Source organism: Felis catus, chromosome D1 (genome assembly GCF_018350175.1).
Source record: "Felis catus isolate Fca126 chromosome D1, F.catus_Fca126_mat1.0, whole genome shotgun sequence".
NCBI lineage: Eukaryota > Metazoa > Chordata > Mammalia > Carnivora > Felidae > Felis > Felis catus.
The window spans coordinates 62,153,949-62,174,051 of NC_058377.1; the positions used below are offsets into that span (position 1 = coordinate 62,153,949).

At 41.6% G+C, this 20,103-nt stretch overlaps 1 protein-coding gene across 6 annotated transcripts in view; it reads left to right on the forward strand.

Moving 5' to 3' along the window:
* The first annotated feature begins 4,185 nt into the window (after window positions 1–4,185).
* TRIM5 (tripartite motif containing 5) overlaps window positions 4,186–20,103 on the forward strand; it is a 38,252-nt gene continuing 22,334 nt past the window's right edge. For 2 of the 6 annotated variants that reach the window (XM_045038021.1, XM_006937032.4), the window contains exons 1-5: window positions 4,197–4,457; window positions 11,039–11,520; window positions 12,123–12,218; window positions 13,028–13,258; window positions 19,039–19,061. In XM_045038021.1, coding sequence (XP_044893956.1) covers window positions 11,101–11,520; window positions 12,123–12,218; window positions 13,028–13,258; window positions 19,039–19,061 — 770 coding nt within the window. In that variant the 5' untranslated portion in view covers window positions 4,197–4,457; window positions 11,039–11,100. Of the gene's footprint in view, window positions 4,458–11,030; window positions 11,521–12,122; window positions 12,219–13,027; window positions 13,259–19,038; window positions 19,062–20,103 lie in introns of those variants that run through there. The other 4 variants (XM_045038025.1, XM_023238907.2, XM_045038024.1 and 1 more) reach the window with 3 other exon arrangements.

The window sequence follows — 20,103 nt, forward strand, 5'->3', positions numbered from 1 at the left end:
TTTCTCCTCTCCTGATGAGCCTCACTCTTTCCTGTCAGGAATGAAGAAAGGCCTGTTCTGAGTCTCCAGCAACAGAGAAGGTCAAATGGCATTGCCATACTTGGTAATATCCCCAGGTCTTGGGCATTTTCATTGACAACTATCCTTTTACCAACACCTAAAATGAGACAAATAGAATTAATGGGCTGTTTGGCCAAGCAGTTTCTGCTCTGGTCCCTTCTTTGCCAGGGAGTCTTCAACCCCTCCATCTCCTGGTGACCTTTGGTGAGGGAAGGGATATCAAATCAGATATATCCAGCCTTTCTGAGTGTGGACACACACCCTTATCTCCAGCACTCATCCATGGAAACTGGCAGAAATCAGCTTCTGTCTATTTCTGTTAGACCCCTGCATACCAGTCAGTATATTGCAACAATGAGGCTCTGGCTCACTAGGAACATCCTCACTCTCTTGAATTATTGACAGGCAACTCTCCAGGGATATTCAGGTCTTTCATCCTCTGAAATTCCTAGTCCCAAGTTCAAGATGAGAAAGTGGTTATGGGAGGGAAGGAGGGGACTTGTTAGCAAACCCCAACAAAGAAATCTCCAGGCTAAGGGCCATGATCTTTTCACAGAGCATCCTGGCCCAAGAAATGGCGCCCTCTGCTGTGAGCTGCTTCTAAAATTTCCATTTTGAAGAAAAGACCAGAGAAGGAACCTGAATTCAAAATACACAATCCAGTGGGTATCAAGTGTGGATTCGCACCATCCAGGAATCCATCCTAGGGCTTTCTCTTTCCCATCATCTCTGAAAGTATATGTGGTTATAAGGCCATCTTTTATTTCTGAGGCCTTAGGACTATGCTGGGTCATAATTAGGGATGTGGTATCCACCATGGAAAGTTTGGGTGGGCTCAGGAGAATCTCAGGGCATAAGGAATCTTCAATCTGCAAGACTGTTCATGGACAGTATACAGAGCCATCACCAAATGGCGATCAGAAGTTTTTCAACCCTGGGAACCTGAGACCCTCACTGGAATAAACATAGGATCTGCACTCAATTGTGTGAGATTCTAGAGATTTTCCATTTCATCTGAGGATGATGCTGGGCAATCTCTTGATCCTGACTGCACCCCAGATCTATTTTGTTTTTGTTAATCTCAGCACCTTCAACCTTCCCCCCTCTGCAGTGCCTCTCCCAGGCTGTGCACCACCCGGTGCAAGTGACTCATCTAGTCCCCCTCGGGTAGGAAAGAGGAATTGTTTTTCTCCTCAGGGTTGCTTTGTAGCTGAGACCCTACAGGTGAGGTACTATCTCCTAAATGTTTTCCTTTTTTTTTTAACGTTTTATTTATTTTTGAGACAGAGAGAGACAGAGCATGAATGGGGGAGGGGCAGAGAGAGAGGGAGACACAGAATCGGAAGCAGACTCCAGGCTCTGAGCCATCAGTCCAGAGCCCGACGCGGGGCTCGAACTCACAGACCGCGAGATCGTGACCTGAGCTGAAGTCTGCCGCTTAACCGACTGAGCCACCCAGGCGCCCCACTCCTAAATGTTTTAAGTTATTCTTGAGAATATTGGAGACTTAAGAAGCATGGTCATAATTGTCTGCAAGTTATTTGGTTGGGGGGTTGGGGGACACCTCATAGTACATAAATAAGTGTTAATTATCTTTCTACCAGAAATGCTGTTATGTCACGTGGTCATCTTGAACACACTCAGACAATTTTAGAATATTTCTATTTAATGTGGGATATGAGTACGTTTTTTTTAATGTTGATTTATTTTTGAGAGAGAGTTTGAGACAGTGCCAACAGGGGAGGGGCAGAGAGAGATGGAGACACAGAATCTGAAGCAGGCTCCAGGCTCTGAGCTGTCAGTCACCCCTGAATACCTTTCTATTGTGTTGTAGGAAAGCTGAAGCAAACATCACATTTTGCAGGTGGTATCTGTGGTCCCTCACATATTCTCAGAGACCTCGGATTTTACTCTTCATTCGGTGAATGTGCCGCTTGGCACTGATGAATACAAACGTTCTGAAATGTCTCCTGGAGATGGGCTGGAGCTGCGTCCGTGGAGCTGGGGCCCAGGAGTCTACGAGTCTGCACTGTGCTGTGCTGGTTGGTATCAGCAGTGTCCTATCTCTTGCCCCTTCCTTTCTGAATCATTCGCTCTCAAAGGACCACTGGCTGGTATCACAACTGGAGGCAAATGCAACAGCACAGGGTGTTCTGTAAAGCTGGGCCAAGGATTCCAGTTTTAAAAAGCTTTTTTTAATGTTTATTTACTCTTGAGAGAGAGAGAAAGAGAGAGAGAGAGAGACAGAGAGACAGAGCACGAGTCGGGGAGGGGGAAAGAAAGAGGGAGACACAGAATCCGAAGCAGGCTCCAGGATTGGAGCTGTCAGCACAGAGCCTGACGCAGGGCTCGAACTCACAAACTGGGAGATCATGACCTGAGCTGAAGTCAGCCGCTTAACTGACTGAGTCACGCAGGCGCCCCGAGGGTTCCAGTTTTAGAGAGCTGTCCCAGCCCCTTCCTGTCTGCAAACCTCCATCTTCCCTCACCCAGGGAAATTTGCTTTTGAAAGAGTATATTAGCATATAAAATATATGAAACTAAATTTCAGTAGAAAGAATTAGGTGATCATTTTACACAAACTAACAAGGCAAAAGGTAGCCCAAACTAATGAAATTGTGGATGAAAGTAGTTCATTACAGATAATTAAAAATAGTAAAAAAAATACATAATTCTATGCTAATAAGCTTTAGAATTCTGTGAAAAAAGTCTATTAAAAAAACCGGAAAAGCTTTATAAGAAAATAAAAATTACAAGATGTACACAATTATCCTCCATGTGCATTGGGCCTCATGCATGCTGATATTTGTGGAGACCCAGGCTTCTGACTTCCTTCTGCGAGTGCAAGCTCGAAGAGCAGAGAGCCCCTCTGGGCCCTGCCGTGGGACGGTGTGGGTACTGTGGGCACGATGAGAGGGAAGTCAGGGGACCTGGCAAGCTGACACTTTACTCCCTCACTGGGATCTAGGTGGTGGCTGTCATCCTCCTTCAGATAACTCCCCATCTCTCTCCCTGCCTGTGGAAATGAGTCTTGATGACGTGACGCTTGTCCACATCTTGTGGCCTCTCTTCTGCTTACCTAGAGCTCCAAGTACAGTCCCATGAAACTACTTGGAGATTCCCAAACACACCAAACTTGCTCCTCCTTCCATCCAAGGTGGGGATGGGTTAAATAGGTGATGGAGATTAAGGAGTGCACTTGTTGGGATGAGCACTGGGTGATGTATGGTATTGTTGAGTCACTATATTGTACACCTGAAACTAATATTACACTGTATGTTAACTAACTGGAATTAAAATAAAAATTAAAAAATCAAAAAAATAATGAAACAGAAAACAATTTTCTTTTGAAATCAATGTTGTTGGGGTATGTGTTATGGGTATAACATACACCCTTTTAGAGTATGCAATTTGAGGGGCGCCTGGGTGGCCCAGTCGCTTAAGCTTCCGACTTCGGCTCAGGTCACGATCTCACGGCTTGTGAGTTCCAGCCCCGCGTTGGACTCTGTGCTGACAGCTCAGAGCCTGGAGCCTCTTCGGATTCTGTCTTTCTCTCTCTCTCTGCCCCTCCCCCACTCACACTCTGTCTCTCAAAAGTAAATAAACATTAAAAAAATATATAGAGTATGCAGTTTGATTAGTTTTGACAAAGTTTTACACCTGTGTGACTACTACACAAATAGACTTCAGAGAATTTCTAATACTCCAAAAAGCTCTTCTGGTCCTTTGTAGCCAACTCTTCCAGAACCCTCCATCCCTCGTCTGCCCAAGTCCCATCTATTTCCTAGGATGTGGCGGTGTGCTCTTTGGGGGCAAATGGAACATGGTACCTGAAGGGATAGTTCAAATTGGAAGGCCAAACTGAGGGCCTGTGCACATCCATGAAAGGGGTAGGAGACCCTTGGTTCCTAGCTGGCCCAGGAAGCAGAGAGGGTTAAAACAGACTCTCAGCCTCACACTGTAGACATTTTGGACTGGATGTTTCTTTGCTGTGGGAGCTGTCTTGTGCATTGCAGAGTGGTTAGCAGTGTCTCTGGCCTCTACCCACTAGATGGCAGTAGCATCCCCCAGTTATGACAGCCAAATTTGTCCTCTGAGTTGGTTAAATGTCCCTTAGGGCAAACCCTCCCTCCCCCACTAGAGAACCACTGAGGTAAAACATTTCATACCCAGTGGCCCTACAGGACTGTAGCCCCTTGGGCCCAGAAGCTCCTTCCCCTTCCTTCTTCCTGCCAGCCCTGAGGTTTCACTTTCACTTCCCAGCCGGCTGGTCAGGAGCTGCTACATGCAGGCCCAGCGCCTGTTCCCTGTTCAGTCAGTAAATGCTGACCACGCCCGCCCTGGCTTTGCTTCGCCACTAAAATCAGGAGTCAAGACTTCTCCGCTGGGGCCTCAAGGTGCGTGGGGAGGTTGGGGGGAGGGGCAGAGGGTGGGAGACGCCAGAAGGAAGGTGCTACGCAAAGGTGTGTGAGTTCAGTATGTGGCTCAGACTTGCTCTGAAAGGAAGAAAAGCCAGTCTTCAGGCTTCCTGCTCTGAGCGCAGACAGACTGAAGCCAAGATTCTGGAGACGGACGGCCTGGAGAGAAAGGAGTTCTCAAGAGGCGGAGGGCATTGTTTCTTTCCTGGAGGGGCCCTTCTTTCTCTGGGCTGTGTCCATCCTCACTCGTCCCTTTCCTATTCTATAATTTTAATTGTCTACCTTGCTGAGGAGAATTGGAATCCTCTCCCTTTCTCTCTCTTTCTCCAAGATGAATAGAAAGTGTCTTCTCCTCTGCCCACCACTACCTCCTTGAAGAAAAGCTGGCAAAAGAGGTCCCTGTTTTCCAAACGTATAGAAACCCAAGCTCCTAGAGTGAGTGGGGCAGGAGACAGAATGGAGTTTTGGGGACATGGCTGGGATAATATTGAAGAGGAGGATTCTCTCACTCCCTTACGGAGAACCAGCTGTGGGGTGGTCTGTGGCCTTCCTGAATCTCAGCTGTTGGCCTGCCACCTGCCTCTGTGGCCCCCTTTTATCCCGTGTCCTTTGAAGTTCAGTCTCAGGAGTCTCCTGGCGCTTCCCTGAAGAGCGTACACTTCCTTCCAGTAGTCCACTGACCCCACATCCTTACCTGCCTGAGAGCTCTTTCTTCCTCATGCTTCTCTGAAGACACACCTTTGCATGCTTACCTCAATTCTCACTATTGTTCTTTGCTCAGAGCTAATTAATAGGAGCTGATTATTGCTCAGAAGGAGCCCAGAGATCCAACGGTCTTGCTAAGAAATTTGCTCCATGACTGATGGTGACTGTGTCCCACCTTGAGCTCACCTGTGAGCAATTTGCACACTGATGGATTTGTTACATACCTTCTGACACACCCATTCTGTCCTGTATTCCCACTTTTCAGGAGTCATGGTTATGGTCTTCCTGGGAGCCTATGCTTTGCTCCTGAAATGGGTCCATTTTTGCCCAGACACTGATTGTCTCCCCAGGGTCCAAAACAAGGCTCAATCCATAGGATGAAATGGATTGATTTATTTATTCACTTAAACAGTTAATTCATAGGAACCAAAGCTGCTGTTGTAAAAAAAAAAAAAAGTGCAATGAATATGCATTCAACTTGCAGTAAATGTTAAATACATATAAGAACTTACAGTCTGGTTGGGGAGAGATTGTAAACAAACAGATAACTGATATGTACACAAGAAGGTGACTAATATTACTGGGGAACAGTTTTTAAGTGTTGAATGTAGTGACATGGTAAAGGCCTTGCAAATTTAAGTAGTTTTCATGAAGGCTTCATTGTGAGGAGATATTTGAGTAGAATCTTAAGAATGTGAGGGATTTAAAGGCTTTAGCATGGGTTTCTTCCTGGGATTGAAAGGAGGCCAGTGTGGGCTGGGGTGGAGTATGCAGGGGGAAGAGAAGGAGGTGGCTTTGGGAAAGAGTAGGACAGTAGGAAGAGGTGTCTAATGTGGCCTTACCTAGAGGATAATGATGACCAGCTGATATTGGACAACATGCATTTGAATAGACAGGACTGGTGTCTGCTTTGAAGGGCACTCTGGTCCGTGACATAAGAACAGCCATGGCAGCACACTGAAGAAGGGCAATCAATGATAGTTTCAGGGAGAGCGATTTTCCAGAATTCAGGCAGGAGACACAGGTGGCTCTTTCCAGGATGGTGGCAGTGGAAATGATTGGAACTAACTTGAAGAAAACACTCTTAGCAACTTTTTTTTTTATTTTTGTTAATGTTCATTTTATTTTTGAGAGAGAGAAAGAGAGAGAGCGTGAGCAAGGGAAGGGCAGAGAGAGAGAGGTAGACACAGAATCCAAAGCAGGTTCCAGGCTCTGAGCTGTCAGAACAGAGCCCCACGCAGGGCTTGAACTCATGAACCGTGATATCATGATCTGAGCTGAAGCCGGACACTTAACCAACTGAGCCACCCAGGCGCCCCACTCTTAGCAACTTCTGATGAACTAATGAGGCCAGAAGCAATTTTATAAAAAGTGGTCCTATGCTACAAAATGACTTTTTAAAAATATGATTTTTCAAAAACATATTTACCAGAGAGCTAGAGCTCTTGAAGAGAGGTTCATGAATAGTGTGGATTGGTGGCATATTTAGTTCTGGATTCTAAGGAGTTCCTGAAGTAGGAACTCTGAATACAGAGGAATGGGGAGAGGGGATTGCATTATTTCTGAGTTGCCCAGGTCTCTCCATGTCAAAAACAGGTTCTGCTTTGCCTACTGGCAGTTTCTGGCCTAGGAAACCAAAGGAAGTGTCTAGGATGCTGTCTGGAAACTTTAAGGAACATCTTTCCCTGCACTCCACTTCTTGGAGATATTTTATTTTACTATACAACCTGCAAAGAGGTGCAGAGTTGCATTATCAGAGTCCAGATGTTAGAAGAATCAAGTGTAGGATACGATCATCTGACACTTGTGGCAGTCAGCTGACCTGGGACTTCCATCAGGCAGATACTACTTGTACTCCCTTCCTATCTCCCTGATTGCTGCTGGGCTCTCGGATCACTCTTGGACATTGGAGAGGTCCCTGCCAATGCATGGGGGTTTTCCTCCTTCTGTGGCCAGTGTGGTGGCAACTGCTTTGATATCAACTTCTTATAGCCCCACTGCGATAAGAAGGTTTATAGCCCCATGGTAGAATGCATGGTCCACACCGCTGTAGACTCTAGGTATTTCTCAGCATTGATTGGATACTGTGAAAGATAGCAGAGAACCCCACTCCTATTAGCCCCACTTTTGGCTAATAGCTTCAGTTGCAAGCAGGGGTGGACATTATGTTGTGTAAACCTCTGGTCTTGCCAGTCATTAGAGCCTTGATCTGACCATTGTCACTGGAGCTAGGAGCTAAAAGCATATGGTCTTTGGACAATTTTCAGTATCTGTACCATTGGCTAGATTACATTGGTCAGCCCACAGTTAGCTTTCTGTTTCACTTTATGGATGATTGGAGAAGTGAGTATATTTCTAGACCTAAATTTATCTCCACACAGCTTTCATTTTGCCCTTATTCTCTCTTTTTAGAGCAAAGGGAAGATTATAGTTTGTTACAAACCTCGTCATCAAACCTTTCCAAATTATTTTCCGAAGGCTGTTGTAACAAATTATGGTTGGAATAATTTATTCTTTCACAGTTCAGGAGGCCAGAAGTCCAAAATCAAGGTGTTGGCAGAGTTGGTTTCTTCTGTAGGTATTGAGGGAGAACCTCTTCTACGTCTCTCACCTAGCTTCTGGTGGTTTCCAGCAATCCTTGGCATTCTTTGTCTTGTTGCTGCATTGCTCTGGTCTCTGCCACCATTGTCAAATGGCTGCCCTCCCTGTGTGTGGTGTGCCCTCTCTTATTAAAGGACGCTGGTCATTGGATTTAGAACCCACCTTATTTAGTATTACCTCATCTTAATTTGATTACATCTGCAGAGGCTTATTTCCCAAACAAGATTACATTCACACCAGTGACATCAGCATGGGGGATACAATTCAATCTATGAGAACAAGTATCATGACAAAAATATCTACTGAGATCTTCCTTTTTCTTTTTCTTTTTCTTTTTTTTTTTCTTTTTTTGCCTCATAGTTCCTTGTCTAGAATGATGAGTCCAGGTTCTAAGAATCAGCAACATCCCCATGCCACCACTCTGTGATATGCCTTCTGACCGACAACCAGCAATAGTTTTTGGCTTGGTTTGTCATTCCCACTCATGTGACTTGGCAGGACATAAAGCAGTCAGGTTCACTTAGCTTAGCTGGGGCATACAGCACAGGAGACACAACATATCAGCATGGCTGCCTCAGGTGAGCTCTCAATGAGGGTCTGTACAGTGCTGCAGGTGGTACCGTATCCCCTTCATCAGGTCATTTGTAAGATCTGGTGGATATGTTTGAAACTAACATAGCGTAGGTAAGTCTTGGTCCAATAAGCTGATTGCCTTGTATGAGCCTTGAGCATAGCTTCCAGGCCCCAACCAGCACAAATTTCATTACAAGAGTCACAACCCACTTGTGGAAGCTGAGGTCTGTGCTTACTGAAAATAAGTGAAAAATAAAACAAAACAAAGTGCTAGGAGAAGGTAATGCCAATGTCCTTTTTATGAGAAGAAAGGACTTAAGCCTGACAATGACCCTTTGTTCCCATACATTCAACCCAACCCCAGGCCTGTCCCTTTTATCTTACCTTTTCTCTCATCCTCATCTGCTTCTCTATTTCCTCTAGCAGCCTTTCCTCACTGATCCCTGATCTTTGGAAATAAGCTGTCTCTTTTACATCATTTAGGAAGTCACATTTTTGGTCCCTGCAGGCATAGTAATGCCAAAAGCCTAGAAACCCTCTGCACACCAGCCATACAGGCATTTTATTTTATTTTTAGTTTTTATTACAATTTTTTTTAATGTTTATTCATTTTTGAGAGACAGAAAGAGACAGAACACGAGCTGGGGGAGGGAAAGAGAAAGAGAGACACGGAATCTGAAGGAGGCTCCATGCTCTGAGCTGACAGTACAGAGCCCGATGTGGGGCTTGAACCCATGAACTGTGAGATCATGACTTGAGCCGAAGTTGGATGCTTAACTGACTGAGCCACCCAGGCATCCCTATTTTTTTTTTTTTTGGCTTACTTGTTTATTTTGAGAGAGGACCATGAGCAGGGGAAGGACAGGGAGAGAGAGAGAGAGAGAGAGAGAGAGAGAGAGAGAGAGAGAAGGAATCCCAAGCAGGCTTCATGCTGTCAGTGCAGAGCATGATGCAGGGCTCAATCTCATGAACCTTGAGGTCATGAATTGAGCTGAAATCATGAATCAGACACACAACTGACTGAGCCACTCAGGCCCCAAGCCATATAAGCATTTAAAAAAAATTTTTAAGTTTATTTATTTTGAAAGAGACAGTGCAAACAGGGGAGGGGCAGAGAGGGAGGGAGACAGAGGATCCAAAGTGGGCTCTGTGCTGACAGCAGAGAGCCTGACGTGGGACTCGAACTCACAAACCATGAGATCCTGACCTGAGTTGAAGCCAGACGCTTAACCGACAGAGCCACCCAGGTGCCCCATAGGCATTTTAAAAGCTATAGAAGATGTATCTTCCGTCAACAAGGCATTCATATAGGTGACTTCTTCTCTCTAAAATATATTTTTCCTCTTTCTCATTCCATATCCCTTCTCACGCCTTTTAGGTCAACCTTTGCTTATTTAAAGGGAAATATCTTTGATATTCTCCTATTTGGGAAATTATTAGTTCCCCCAAAACATGCCCTTCTGGGTGGTAGTGTTTATCATACTTTCCAGACCTCTGAAAGAAGATCCTGAGGAATTGTATTCACCCCAAATCAACTTACTGGATGAAATAATCTTCATAAGCTACTTCATTCAATTTACACATTTCGATAAAGAAAGTACTCTGATTTCTCAAGGACTTTGGTATAAAGAATAAATAGGTCATGTGATTTACAAATTGTAACTGGTTCTAAAATTCTTAGTTGTAAAACGTCTTCTCTGTCATAGCCCTCTCAGTTTCTGTAAGTGTCTCTGGGAGTGAATATGAGGGAATGGAGGGGTTCCGAATGGGACAGGTACATTTGGTGGTAAGCACTTATGTTGAAACCATATCTGTGGTCCCAAAGTTTACCCATTGGAGAACAGAGAATCAATGAAACAAAAAGACAAAGTGCTGATAAAAAAAAAAAAGAAAGAAAAAGAAAAGTTTTAATCATCTATGGAGAAACGAGGAGGGTCTTTATGTATTGATCAAAGGTTATGTTCCTGTGTTCTAGGCACTAGGGATATGGCAGTGAACAAAAACAGTGTTGGATCTATGTGCAGATGACGTTTTTGGAGTAGGATATTTAAGGAAAAGATATTTTATATTATATAGTGATAATAAGAAAAAGATGGCAAATGTACAACAGATAATATATTGGTAATTATTCTGTAGATAAAGTAATCATATTAGGTCCTTCTGATGAGATGATTTTTTTTTAACTTTTTTTTTTCAACGTTTTTTATTTATTTTTGAGACAGAGACAGAGCATGAACGGGGGAGGGGCAGAGAGAGAGGGAGACACAGAATCGGAAACAGGCTCCAGGCTCCGAGCCATCAGCCCAGAGCCTGATGCGGGGCTCGAACTCACGGACCGCGAGATCGTGACCTGGCTGAAGTCGGACACTTAACCAACTGCGCCACCCAGGCGCCCCATGATGAGATGATATTTAAAGAGGGCGTTGAATGAAGTATTAAGAGGAAGTCATGCAAAAATCAAGGGGAGGTCAGTTCCAGGCTGAAAGGAGAACAAATGCAGAAGCCTGAAGCATTAGCAGCTTACCCAGGCTACTGAATTTCATTTCTGTTTTATTTTTCCCCTCTTCTTTTTTGTCCTTTAATATTTTAGTCTTGGCCGATCCCTAATATCTGCACAATTAGAATCTTTGCTATTCATGCCATTCTTACCTCATCCCCTTTCAATCTGCTCAGCCATCCAGGAGTCTTTTAAGCAAGAAGAGCCTCGGGAGTAAGGACAGGAAGAAGCCAGGGGACACGTACTATGGCTTTAAAAATCCTGAACATACAAGACGAGGTGTTCTGTCCCATCTGCCTGGAGCTTTTGACAGAATCCCTGAGCCTAGACTGTGGCCACAGCTTCTGTCAAGCTTGCATCACTGCAAACACCAAGGAGGCAGAGATCAGACTAGAAGGGGAAAACAGCTGTCCTGTATGTGGTGTCAGATACTCCCTTGAAAACCTATGGCCTAATCAGCATCTGGCTAACATAGTGGAGAAAATCAGAAAGGTCCAGTTGAGCCCAGAGGAGGAGCTGAAGAGAGACCTCTGTGTGCGCCATAAAGAGAAACTCCTGCTCTTCTGTAAGGAAGATAGGAAGATCATTTGTTGGCTTTGCGAGCGGTCTCAGGAGCACCATGGTCACCACACATTCCTCGTGGAGGAAGTAGTCAAGGAATGTCAGGTAGGCCCCAGGACGGAGGGAGAGAGGTAGAAGATGGTAGTTGGGAAATGTCACCCCTCGGTCCTTCTTTACTCACCTTGGCACCCTGTAATCTCTTTCCACGTGTATCTCTTACACTGTGCTCAGCTTCCAATGCTTGAAGGACATTTCTGTATATTCCTTACACTTACATAAAGAATAAGCCTAGACTCTAGAGCCTAGACCCTTGGCCATGAGTGGGGGGTTTTCCTTTTTGCCCTTTTGTTATATGGATGGGGAATTCCTTTCACAAGCTTGGCTCTCATTTTCCCCCTCAGCAGGATGGTTGCTATTTAACACCGTGGATTGAATGTAGAAAGAGTGCCAGTAAGTATAGGATTTTTCCTGCCGCAGCACAGTCGATCTCTTATGAAAAGAGAGTATTAGGCTACTTGTGGTGAGGAATGGTGACTTCTGTCGCCCAGGAACAAAGGATGTATTCTCCTTAGCTTTTCTCCCATATCCTAGATTCTAATCACAATTTCTGTAACCTGGTCTCTTCTGAGATCAGCCTGATTTCTTCCCCATTTATTCTTTGCTGAGAAAACTCATAGGTTGACTTTGATGTGACTTTTTCCTCATAGGAGAAGCTCCAGGCTGCTCTGGAGAGGTTGAAGACAGAGCAGCAGAAAGTTGAGAAGCTAGAAGCTGACATCCGAGAAGAGAGAACTTCCTGGAAGGTATGAGGAGACTCTTTCTGAGAGGTTTTGGACAAAAGAATCTTGGCAGGACCTTCAGTTCAAATCACAAGGAAGACCCTTCCTCTTTGTTCCCTGGCACAGAATGCATCCAGAAGCCATTTAATTAGTTCTCCTTTTTGTCCTGTCTCTGTTGCAGTTGAGGGCTGGAGAGTGGATATGTTACAAGTACACACAGGTATTTGGAATTGAGCACAAAGACAGACTGTTTGGCAAGGAAGGGTGGAAAATTCTGTCTTCAATTCCTCTTTTCCAATGAGGCTCCAACACTTCCAGTGGAAGACACTAGGCAAAGGACCAAGATTTTCCCCCAGGTTCAAACTTGGGAACATGGTAATGCAGGGAGGCATGAGTGTTCAGTACAGCTGTCTACAACATAAACCTCATTTAGTGTTTTTGTTTTTGTTTTTTAAGTAGGCTGTATGCTCAGCACGAAGCCCGATTTGGGCCTTGAACTCACAACCCTGATATCAAGATCTGAACTTAGATCAAGAGTTGGACACTTAACCCAGTGAGCTGCCCGGGCTCTCCTAAATGTAAAAACTCACTTGGGTTTTGCATTTCATCCCAGGGTTGGCCTAGATAAGACAGTCTGAGGCCTGTTTTGGTATGTACTGAAAGGAAAATAGTAGGAAAAATACCCAGCTTTCTCAAAATTTGCTCCTGTGCCCTTATTCTCCTATCGGTTAGAACTCAATGAAAAATATTTCTTTTACTGGCTTCTAATCCCTTCCACGGTAGGCTTTCAGGCTAATAGACTCTTTACCTCTCTTGTGTGTCCAACCTTGCAGTACCAGATACAGACTGAGAGACAAAGGATAAGAACAGAATTTAATCAGCTTAGAAGCATCCTGGACAGTGAAGAGCAGAGAGAACTACAAAAATTGGAAGAAGAAGAGAAGAGAATACTGGATAACTTGGCTGAGGCTGAGGATGATCTGGCTCAGCAGAACCAACTGGTGAAAGAACTTATCTCAGATCTGGAGCATCGCAGTGAATGGCCAACAGTGGACCTGCTACAGGTAAGAAGAATCCCTCAGTCTGGAATTCTTCAAACATAGTCTAAGTTACCTTCTTTTCTGTGTCCTTGGGCTCTAATCCTGGTGTTGACACTAAAAGGTTCCTTTGGTCTTCTGGAGCCTTTCTCCATTGGAGATATATATCATGGGCAGTTGAATATAAGCATTCCAGGGGAGTGTCCTACTTTATTATTTTATGAAGTAAGGGAATACATTTGACCTTGGAGAGAAGATCTATGGTATCCAGTGATATTCTCTAGGCTCCTATTATCTTTGATCTAGTGTTGGACATTTGTCTAGTTCTTTTCATTCATCTTAGCCACAGGCAAATACATGTATTTTCAGCTTTAAGAAATATATCCTTTTTTTAATTAAAAAGCGTGTATTTATTATCACAAACTTCTCTTGTTAGATTTTTTTTTAACACAAAGAGATAGAATACTGAGCCTTTTCTTGTGAGGATCGGCACATACATGCATAGAAAGTGTTATACTTGAGTCGTGTGAATCTCTGTGCAAGTGTGAATGTGTCTGTGCCAGGAAAGGTTGCTGGTGTCAGGAAAGCATGCTGGTGCAAATCTTTATTATTTTTTTAATTAAAAAAAATTTTTTTAATGTTTATTTTTGAGACAGAGAAAGAGACAGTGTGAGCAGGAGAGGGGCAGAGAGAGAGGGAGACACAGACTCTGAGGCAGGCTCCAGGTTCTGAGCAATCAGCCAGAGTCCATCACATGGCTGAACTTAAGAGCGGTGAGATCATGACCTGAGCTGAAGTGGGACACTTAACCGACTGAGACACCCAGGCACGCCACTTTTTTTTTAAATTAAAAAAAGTGTATTTATTTATTTTGAGAAAGACTGAGAAAGCACAAGTGGGGGAGGGGCAGAGAGAGAGGAGAGACAGAATCCTAAGCAGGCCCTGTGCTGTCAGCTCAAAGCCCGACATGGTGCATGAAACCACTGGAGATCATGATCTGAGCCGAAATCAAGAGTCTGATGCTTAACAGACTGAGCCACCCAGGCACCCCCTACTATATATCTACAGACTTGAGCGAACAATTTGAACTAATGTTAAAATTTAGACAGGTTTTTTTTTTTTTAAGCATTAATAGTCTGACTATGGTCCTGAGCATGAAGTATGATGGTCATTCAGGGAATTACGGACTTTTCATATTTTTGCTTGACTTCCTGTATATCTTCTTGCCTTTCTTTGCTGGATTTCCAAACACTTCTTTTGTTTTATTCTTGATATCAAGCAGAAGGATAGTTGACTTTCATGTGTTGGCTGGTTTCCTTTGTCTCTGATGCTTGCATCATACCTTTTTTTTTTGTATCAGAATCACCTAGAGTGCTATAAATAAAAGTAAAAATAATAATAATAATAAACATAAAAAAAAAATAAAAAAAACCTTAGCTCCTCAGGCCCATTGTAGTAAGATAGCTTTTGCATTTTTTTACCAGGTTCTCTAAGTGATTATGATACCAAACAAATTTTGGTAAAAACTGCAATAGGTCTTTTTAATAAGTTGGGCTGGGAAAATAGAATATCCACATGCAAAAAAATGAAGTTAAACTCTTACTTCACACCATATACAAAAATTAACTCAAAGCAGATCAAAAATCTAAATGTAAGGGCACAAATTATAAGACTCTTAGAAGAAAACATAGGTATAAATCTTTGTGACTTTTTACTAGGCAATAGCTTCACAGATATGGCACCCAGAATAGAAACAGCCAAAGATAAAATAAATTGTAGTTCATCAAAATTAAAAACTGTTGTGTTTTAAAGGACACCATGTCGAAAGTGAAAAAACATCCCACAGAATGGGAGAAAATATTCTCAAATCATGGATCTGATAAGGCCTAGTATTCATGATGTATAAAAAACCTCTAACAGCTCAATAATCAAAAGACAACCCAATCTAAAAATGGATAAAGGGCTTGAATAGATATTTCTCCAAAAAAGATATATAAATAGTCAATAAGCACATGAAAAGATGATTGATATCATTAGCCATCAAGGAAATGTAAACTCAAAACCACAATGATAATACCACCAAAAAAAAAAAAAAAAAAAAAAAAAAAAAAAAAAAAGAATGGACATTACCAAGGATTGACAAAGATGTAGAGAAATTGGAACTTTTATACATTGCTAGTGAAGATGTAAAATAGTGAAGCTACTTTTGGAAAACTGCTTGTCAGTTCCTCAAAAGGTTAAAGATAGTTACCGTATGGCTCAGCAATTCCATTCCTAGGTACATACCTATGAAATGAAAACCTATGTCCACAACTAAACCTGTATACAGAAGTTCATGGCAGCACTGTTCGTAATAGCTCAAAAGTGGAAACAACCCAATTGTCCATTAAGCGAAGAATGCACAAGCAAAATGTGTTATATCCAAACAATGGAATTATTTGGCTCTAAAAAGAAATTAAGCACTAGCGGATGCTACAACATGGATGTACCTTGAAAACATAAGTGAAAGAAGGCAGACACAAAAGTTCCCTATTGTAGGATTCTGTTTATATAAAGTCTATAGTTGACAAATCCAAAGACATAAAAATTAAATTACTCGTTGTCAGGGGGCTCTGGAGAGGAGGCAATTATGAAATGGTTGCTAGTGAGTGTACAGTTTCATTTTGCAATAATGAAATTGTTCTGGAATTAAATAGTAGTGAGGGTAAATATACATTATAAATGTACTAAACCCTACTAAATTGTGCACTATAAAAGATGAATTTTATGGTATTTTAATTACATCTGAGTAAAACCAAAAACTTTGTAGGCTTATTTATTCCTTTCCCTTGTTGATAATTCATCCACAAGCTCTTCACAACTCTTTCAATTTCCAACTTCACACAACCATTGTGTTTATGTTACTTGTCCAGGCATTTGTTTCACTTAAGCTAGCTTAAGTTGTATCTGTTTACTTGTAATAAAAACAATACTCAGTAGATAAACATTATAAATTTTGTGGGATTAACATCCCATATTTAGATAAAATCTTCAAAGAATGACAAATGGGCCAACCAAGGAACTTACTCTTTTACTAGATTAGGGAATTTGGATGTTCTTTTCCAAAATGTTAAGATATATACTATTGATTGTGGTGCTGTCCCCTCATAACCTGTCTACTGAAAGTTCTTATAACAGCTCTTTTTATCCAGATCTTCATTGTTGTTCTTTGGACGTTATATGTCTATTGTTTGCTAGAGGGGCTGTTGTTTGCATGAGGGCTACATTCAATACTGACTGGGAAGAATGAGCTAACAGAGACATGCTGTATTTGAAAATGGATGAAAAATTAGATGAGATTTTAGGTTCTTTCCCTTAGGAAAGGAGGTACTTCTTAATGTTTTTGTCATAGTTATTATATTGGGTCATTTTCGTTTTAGAAATTTTGTAGAATTACACATGTATGAATGATGATAGGCAATTAAATGATGGAGTGTAGATGGCACTTATTATTTTATCTGCTTAGTATCCTTTCCCCTTTTTCTCATAACAACACCTGGGATTTTTTTTCTGATGACACACCAATGTGTCTATTTTTGTACATCTACTTGTTTGGGACTGAGAAAATCAACATTATCAAGGATGGATGGGTTAATCTTACCTAAATTAGTTTATCTAATTCCTATATTCCCACAAACCATGCAGTTGAGCATATGACCCAATTTTGGTCAGTGGCTTGGAGCATCAGAATGTATTGTCACAGTGAAGAAAGTTGTCCTTTTGCATGGGAATTATATCACTGAAACGAATGTAAACCAGGAGATTTTAAAGTTGCTATCAATTACAGTCTGAGAATAAAGTCAACAGAGAAGAAAGAGAATTATGAGACACAGAAAGACTAGATACATGATAGTATTTGAGCTTCAAGATCCATCTGTGACTGAAATAATACCTCTCTGGCCACATCTTTTTTTTTGGGGTGTTGGGGTGGGGCGAGGAGTTTAAGGCAATGTTAGTTGGCTTCTTTGTCATGTACGACCAAACTATACTAATACAGAGAAGCAAAGCTATTCCTCTGATTTCGTTGTAAACCCAGCTGGTGGCATTTAAAGGTAAGGCCAAATATATTGGTATATATTGTTGAAAACAAATAAATCCATAGTGGTGATGATGTGGAAATGCAAATTAGTTGAAAGAAGTTAAGGATGTGGAATGGACTGGCTTGGTAGGGTGTTTTAGTGTTTGGGACAGGGACTGAATGAATATTGGTACCGTATTTGACAAATGGACATAAGAGACAAAACAGTTGGTGAATAGTAGGTTGTATTTTAGATATTTTGAGATTCTAGTACCTGTTTCTTCTTCATTGTGTGATGTATTATCCTGTATACATGATTATACACAATAGGCCATGATCAGATTATGTAAAGTTTAGGATCAGTGACACCTGCATGTGAGCTGAAATTTAAGAAGTGGAAGAGGTTACCAATAAGCAGTGTATGGAACAGAGTTTTGCTGTATATGAACTATGTATTCTGCAGATAGAGCTAGTTTCACTTCTTTCCAACATAAATGGTTTTTTTTGTTTGTTTTTATTGGCTAATTGCCTTGACTAGAACCTCTAGTACCATAGTGTTAGGGGCTTTTTTTTTTTGCTGTTTAAAAAAAAATTTTTTTTTTGAGAGACAGAGTGGGGGAGGGGCAGAGAGAGAGAATCCTGTGCTGTCAGCATAGAGCCTGATGTGGGGCTCAATCCCATCAACCGTGAGAGCCTGACTTGAGCTGGTCAAGATCAGCTGACTGAACCACTCAGGAGTCCCTCTAGTACCACTTGAAATAGAAGGAGTAAGAGTAGACATTCTTGCGCCTAATTTCAAGGAAAAAGCATTTAGTTCTTCATTAATTTTGAGTTTTTCATAGACTCCCTTTGTCAGGCTGAGGAAGTTCCCCCACTATTTCTAGTGGGCTGTTACTATTCTTTTTTTTTTTTTTTTCATGAAAGGATATTGAATTTTGTCAAATATTTTTTTCCTTGTGTCTTTTCATGTGGCTTTTACTTTTATTCTATTAATATAATGAATTACATTAATTGTTTTTCTTATGTGAAATCAACTTTGCATTTCTGGGATAAATCCTACTTGGCCATGGTGTATAGATAATTTTCCATATTTTGCTGGATTCAGTTTTTTAGTATTTTGGTGAAGTTTACATCTATACTCATAAGAAATGCTGGCCTGTAGTTCACTTTAATTCTGATGTTTGTCTCATTTTATTATCATAGTAGTACTGGCTTCATAGAATGAGTTGGGAATTGTTCCCTTTTTTTCTATTTTTTGGAAGAATTTGTGAAGTTTTTTTTTTATTATTATTATTTCTTCTTTAAACCTTTATTAGAATTCACCACTGGACCCATCTGGGCCTGAGTTCTTTGTAGGAAGTTCTTGATTTCCAATCTAACCACTACATGTGTTAGGTCTATTCAAATTTTCTATTTCTTCTTGAATCAGTATTGGCAGTTTCTGTGTTTTTAGGAATTTGCCCATTTCGTCTAGATTATATGAGTTGTTGGCATATAATTGTTCATAGCCTTTATATTCTTATTAATTTTTGCAAAAGTCAGTGATGTCTTCCCTTTTATTCCTGATTTTAATAATTTCTCTTCTCTTTTTTCATGGTATGTCTGTATAAAATCTGTCAAATTTGTTGATATTTTTAAATAGTTCACTTTTGATTTCCCTGATTTTCTCTAGTGTTTTTCTATTTTTTCTTTCATTAATCCTGCGTTACTCTTTATACTCCTTGACTCATGTTTTCTCTCTTCTCCCTAGGACATGAGTGGAATCATGAAATGGTGCGTATGGGTGACCAGGAGTTGTACTTTTGTGTTCTGAAGAAAGGTTTGTAGCCATAAGAGTGATCTGATGGTCAATCAGAATGAAAAATCTTCCAAATCAGGGAAATTTGGATGTAGTATTTTTTAAATTGCTGGTCATAGACAAGGATTTAAGTGTTCCTTATCTATTGAGAATAGAGGAGATTCTATGCTAGTGAATTCAGTGGCTGGAGGTCACAGAGGTAGGGCCAGTAAGGGTAATAAGGATCAGGGATTTCACTATTAGAGTCCTGTGACTTCACTTTGTCCTTGCTCTTCTTCCTGTACTCCACAGGTGCTTGTCCTATCACATGGAGGGCTTCATCAAGTCCTAAAATAGGTTATAAGGGCAGTTCCTTTATAGTTACTTTGCTTACATGGGAATATAAAAGATTAGGTCATTTGGGGAGCCTGGGTGGCTCAATTGGTTAAGCGTCCAACTTTGGCTCAGGTCACGATCTCACGGTTTGTGGTTTGAGCCCCACATTGGGCTCTGTGCTGACAGCTCAGAGCCTGGAGCCTGCTGCGGATTCTGTCTCTGTCTCTCTCTGTCCCTCCTCTGCTCATGTTCCGTCTGTCTCTCTCTCAAAAATAAATAAACATTAAAAAAAATTTTTAAATAAAAGATTAGGTCATTTTACAAGGTTCTCTTTAGATTTCCAAAAACAAACATGAGCCTCAGGGTTAGTGACTTTGACCTTACTGATATAATTAATTTTTTCCTGTTCACACACATTAGAAGCTTATATGGGAAAGTGTATTTCTTGTGGCTTAAGTTGCCAACCCACCTGACAGCATTAAATTCCTTACAAACACATGAAATACTAACCTTTGTAGTTTGGTGGTCATACTTCTCCTTTACCGAGGGTTTTTAACTTTTTTCAGAACACCGGAAATCTCCAATGTTATTTGTGGGTCATACCACTGGGGTTCAGGCTTTGGACTAAGGCACAAGTTCACAGGCTCTCAAAAAGAGACCTATGGATCTCACATCATAGATAGGATCCTCAGCCTCACTACT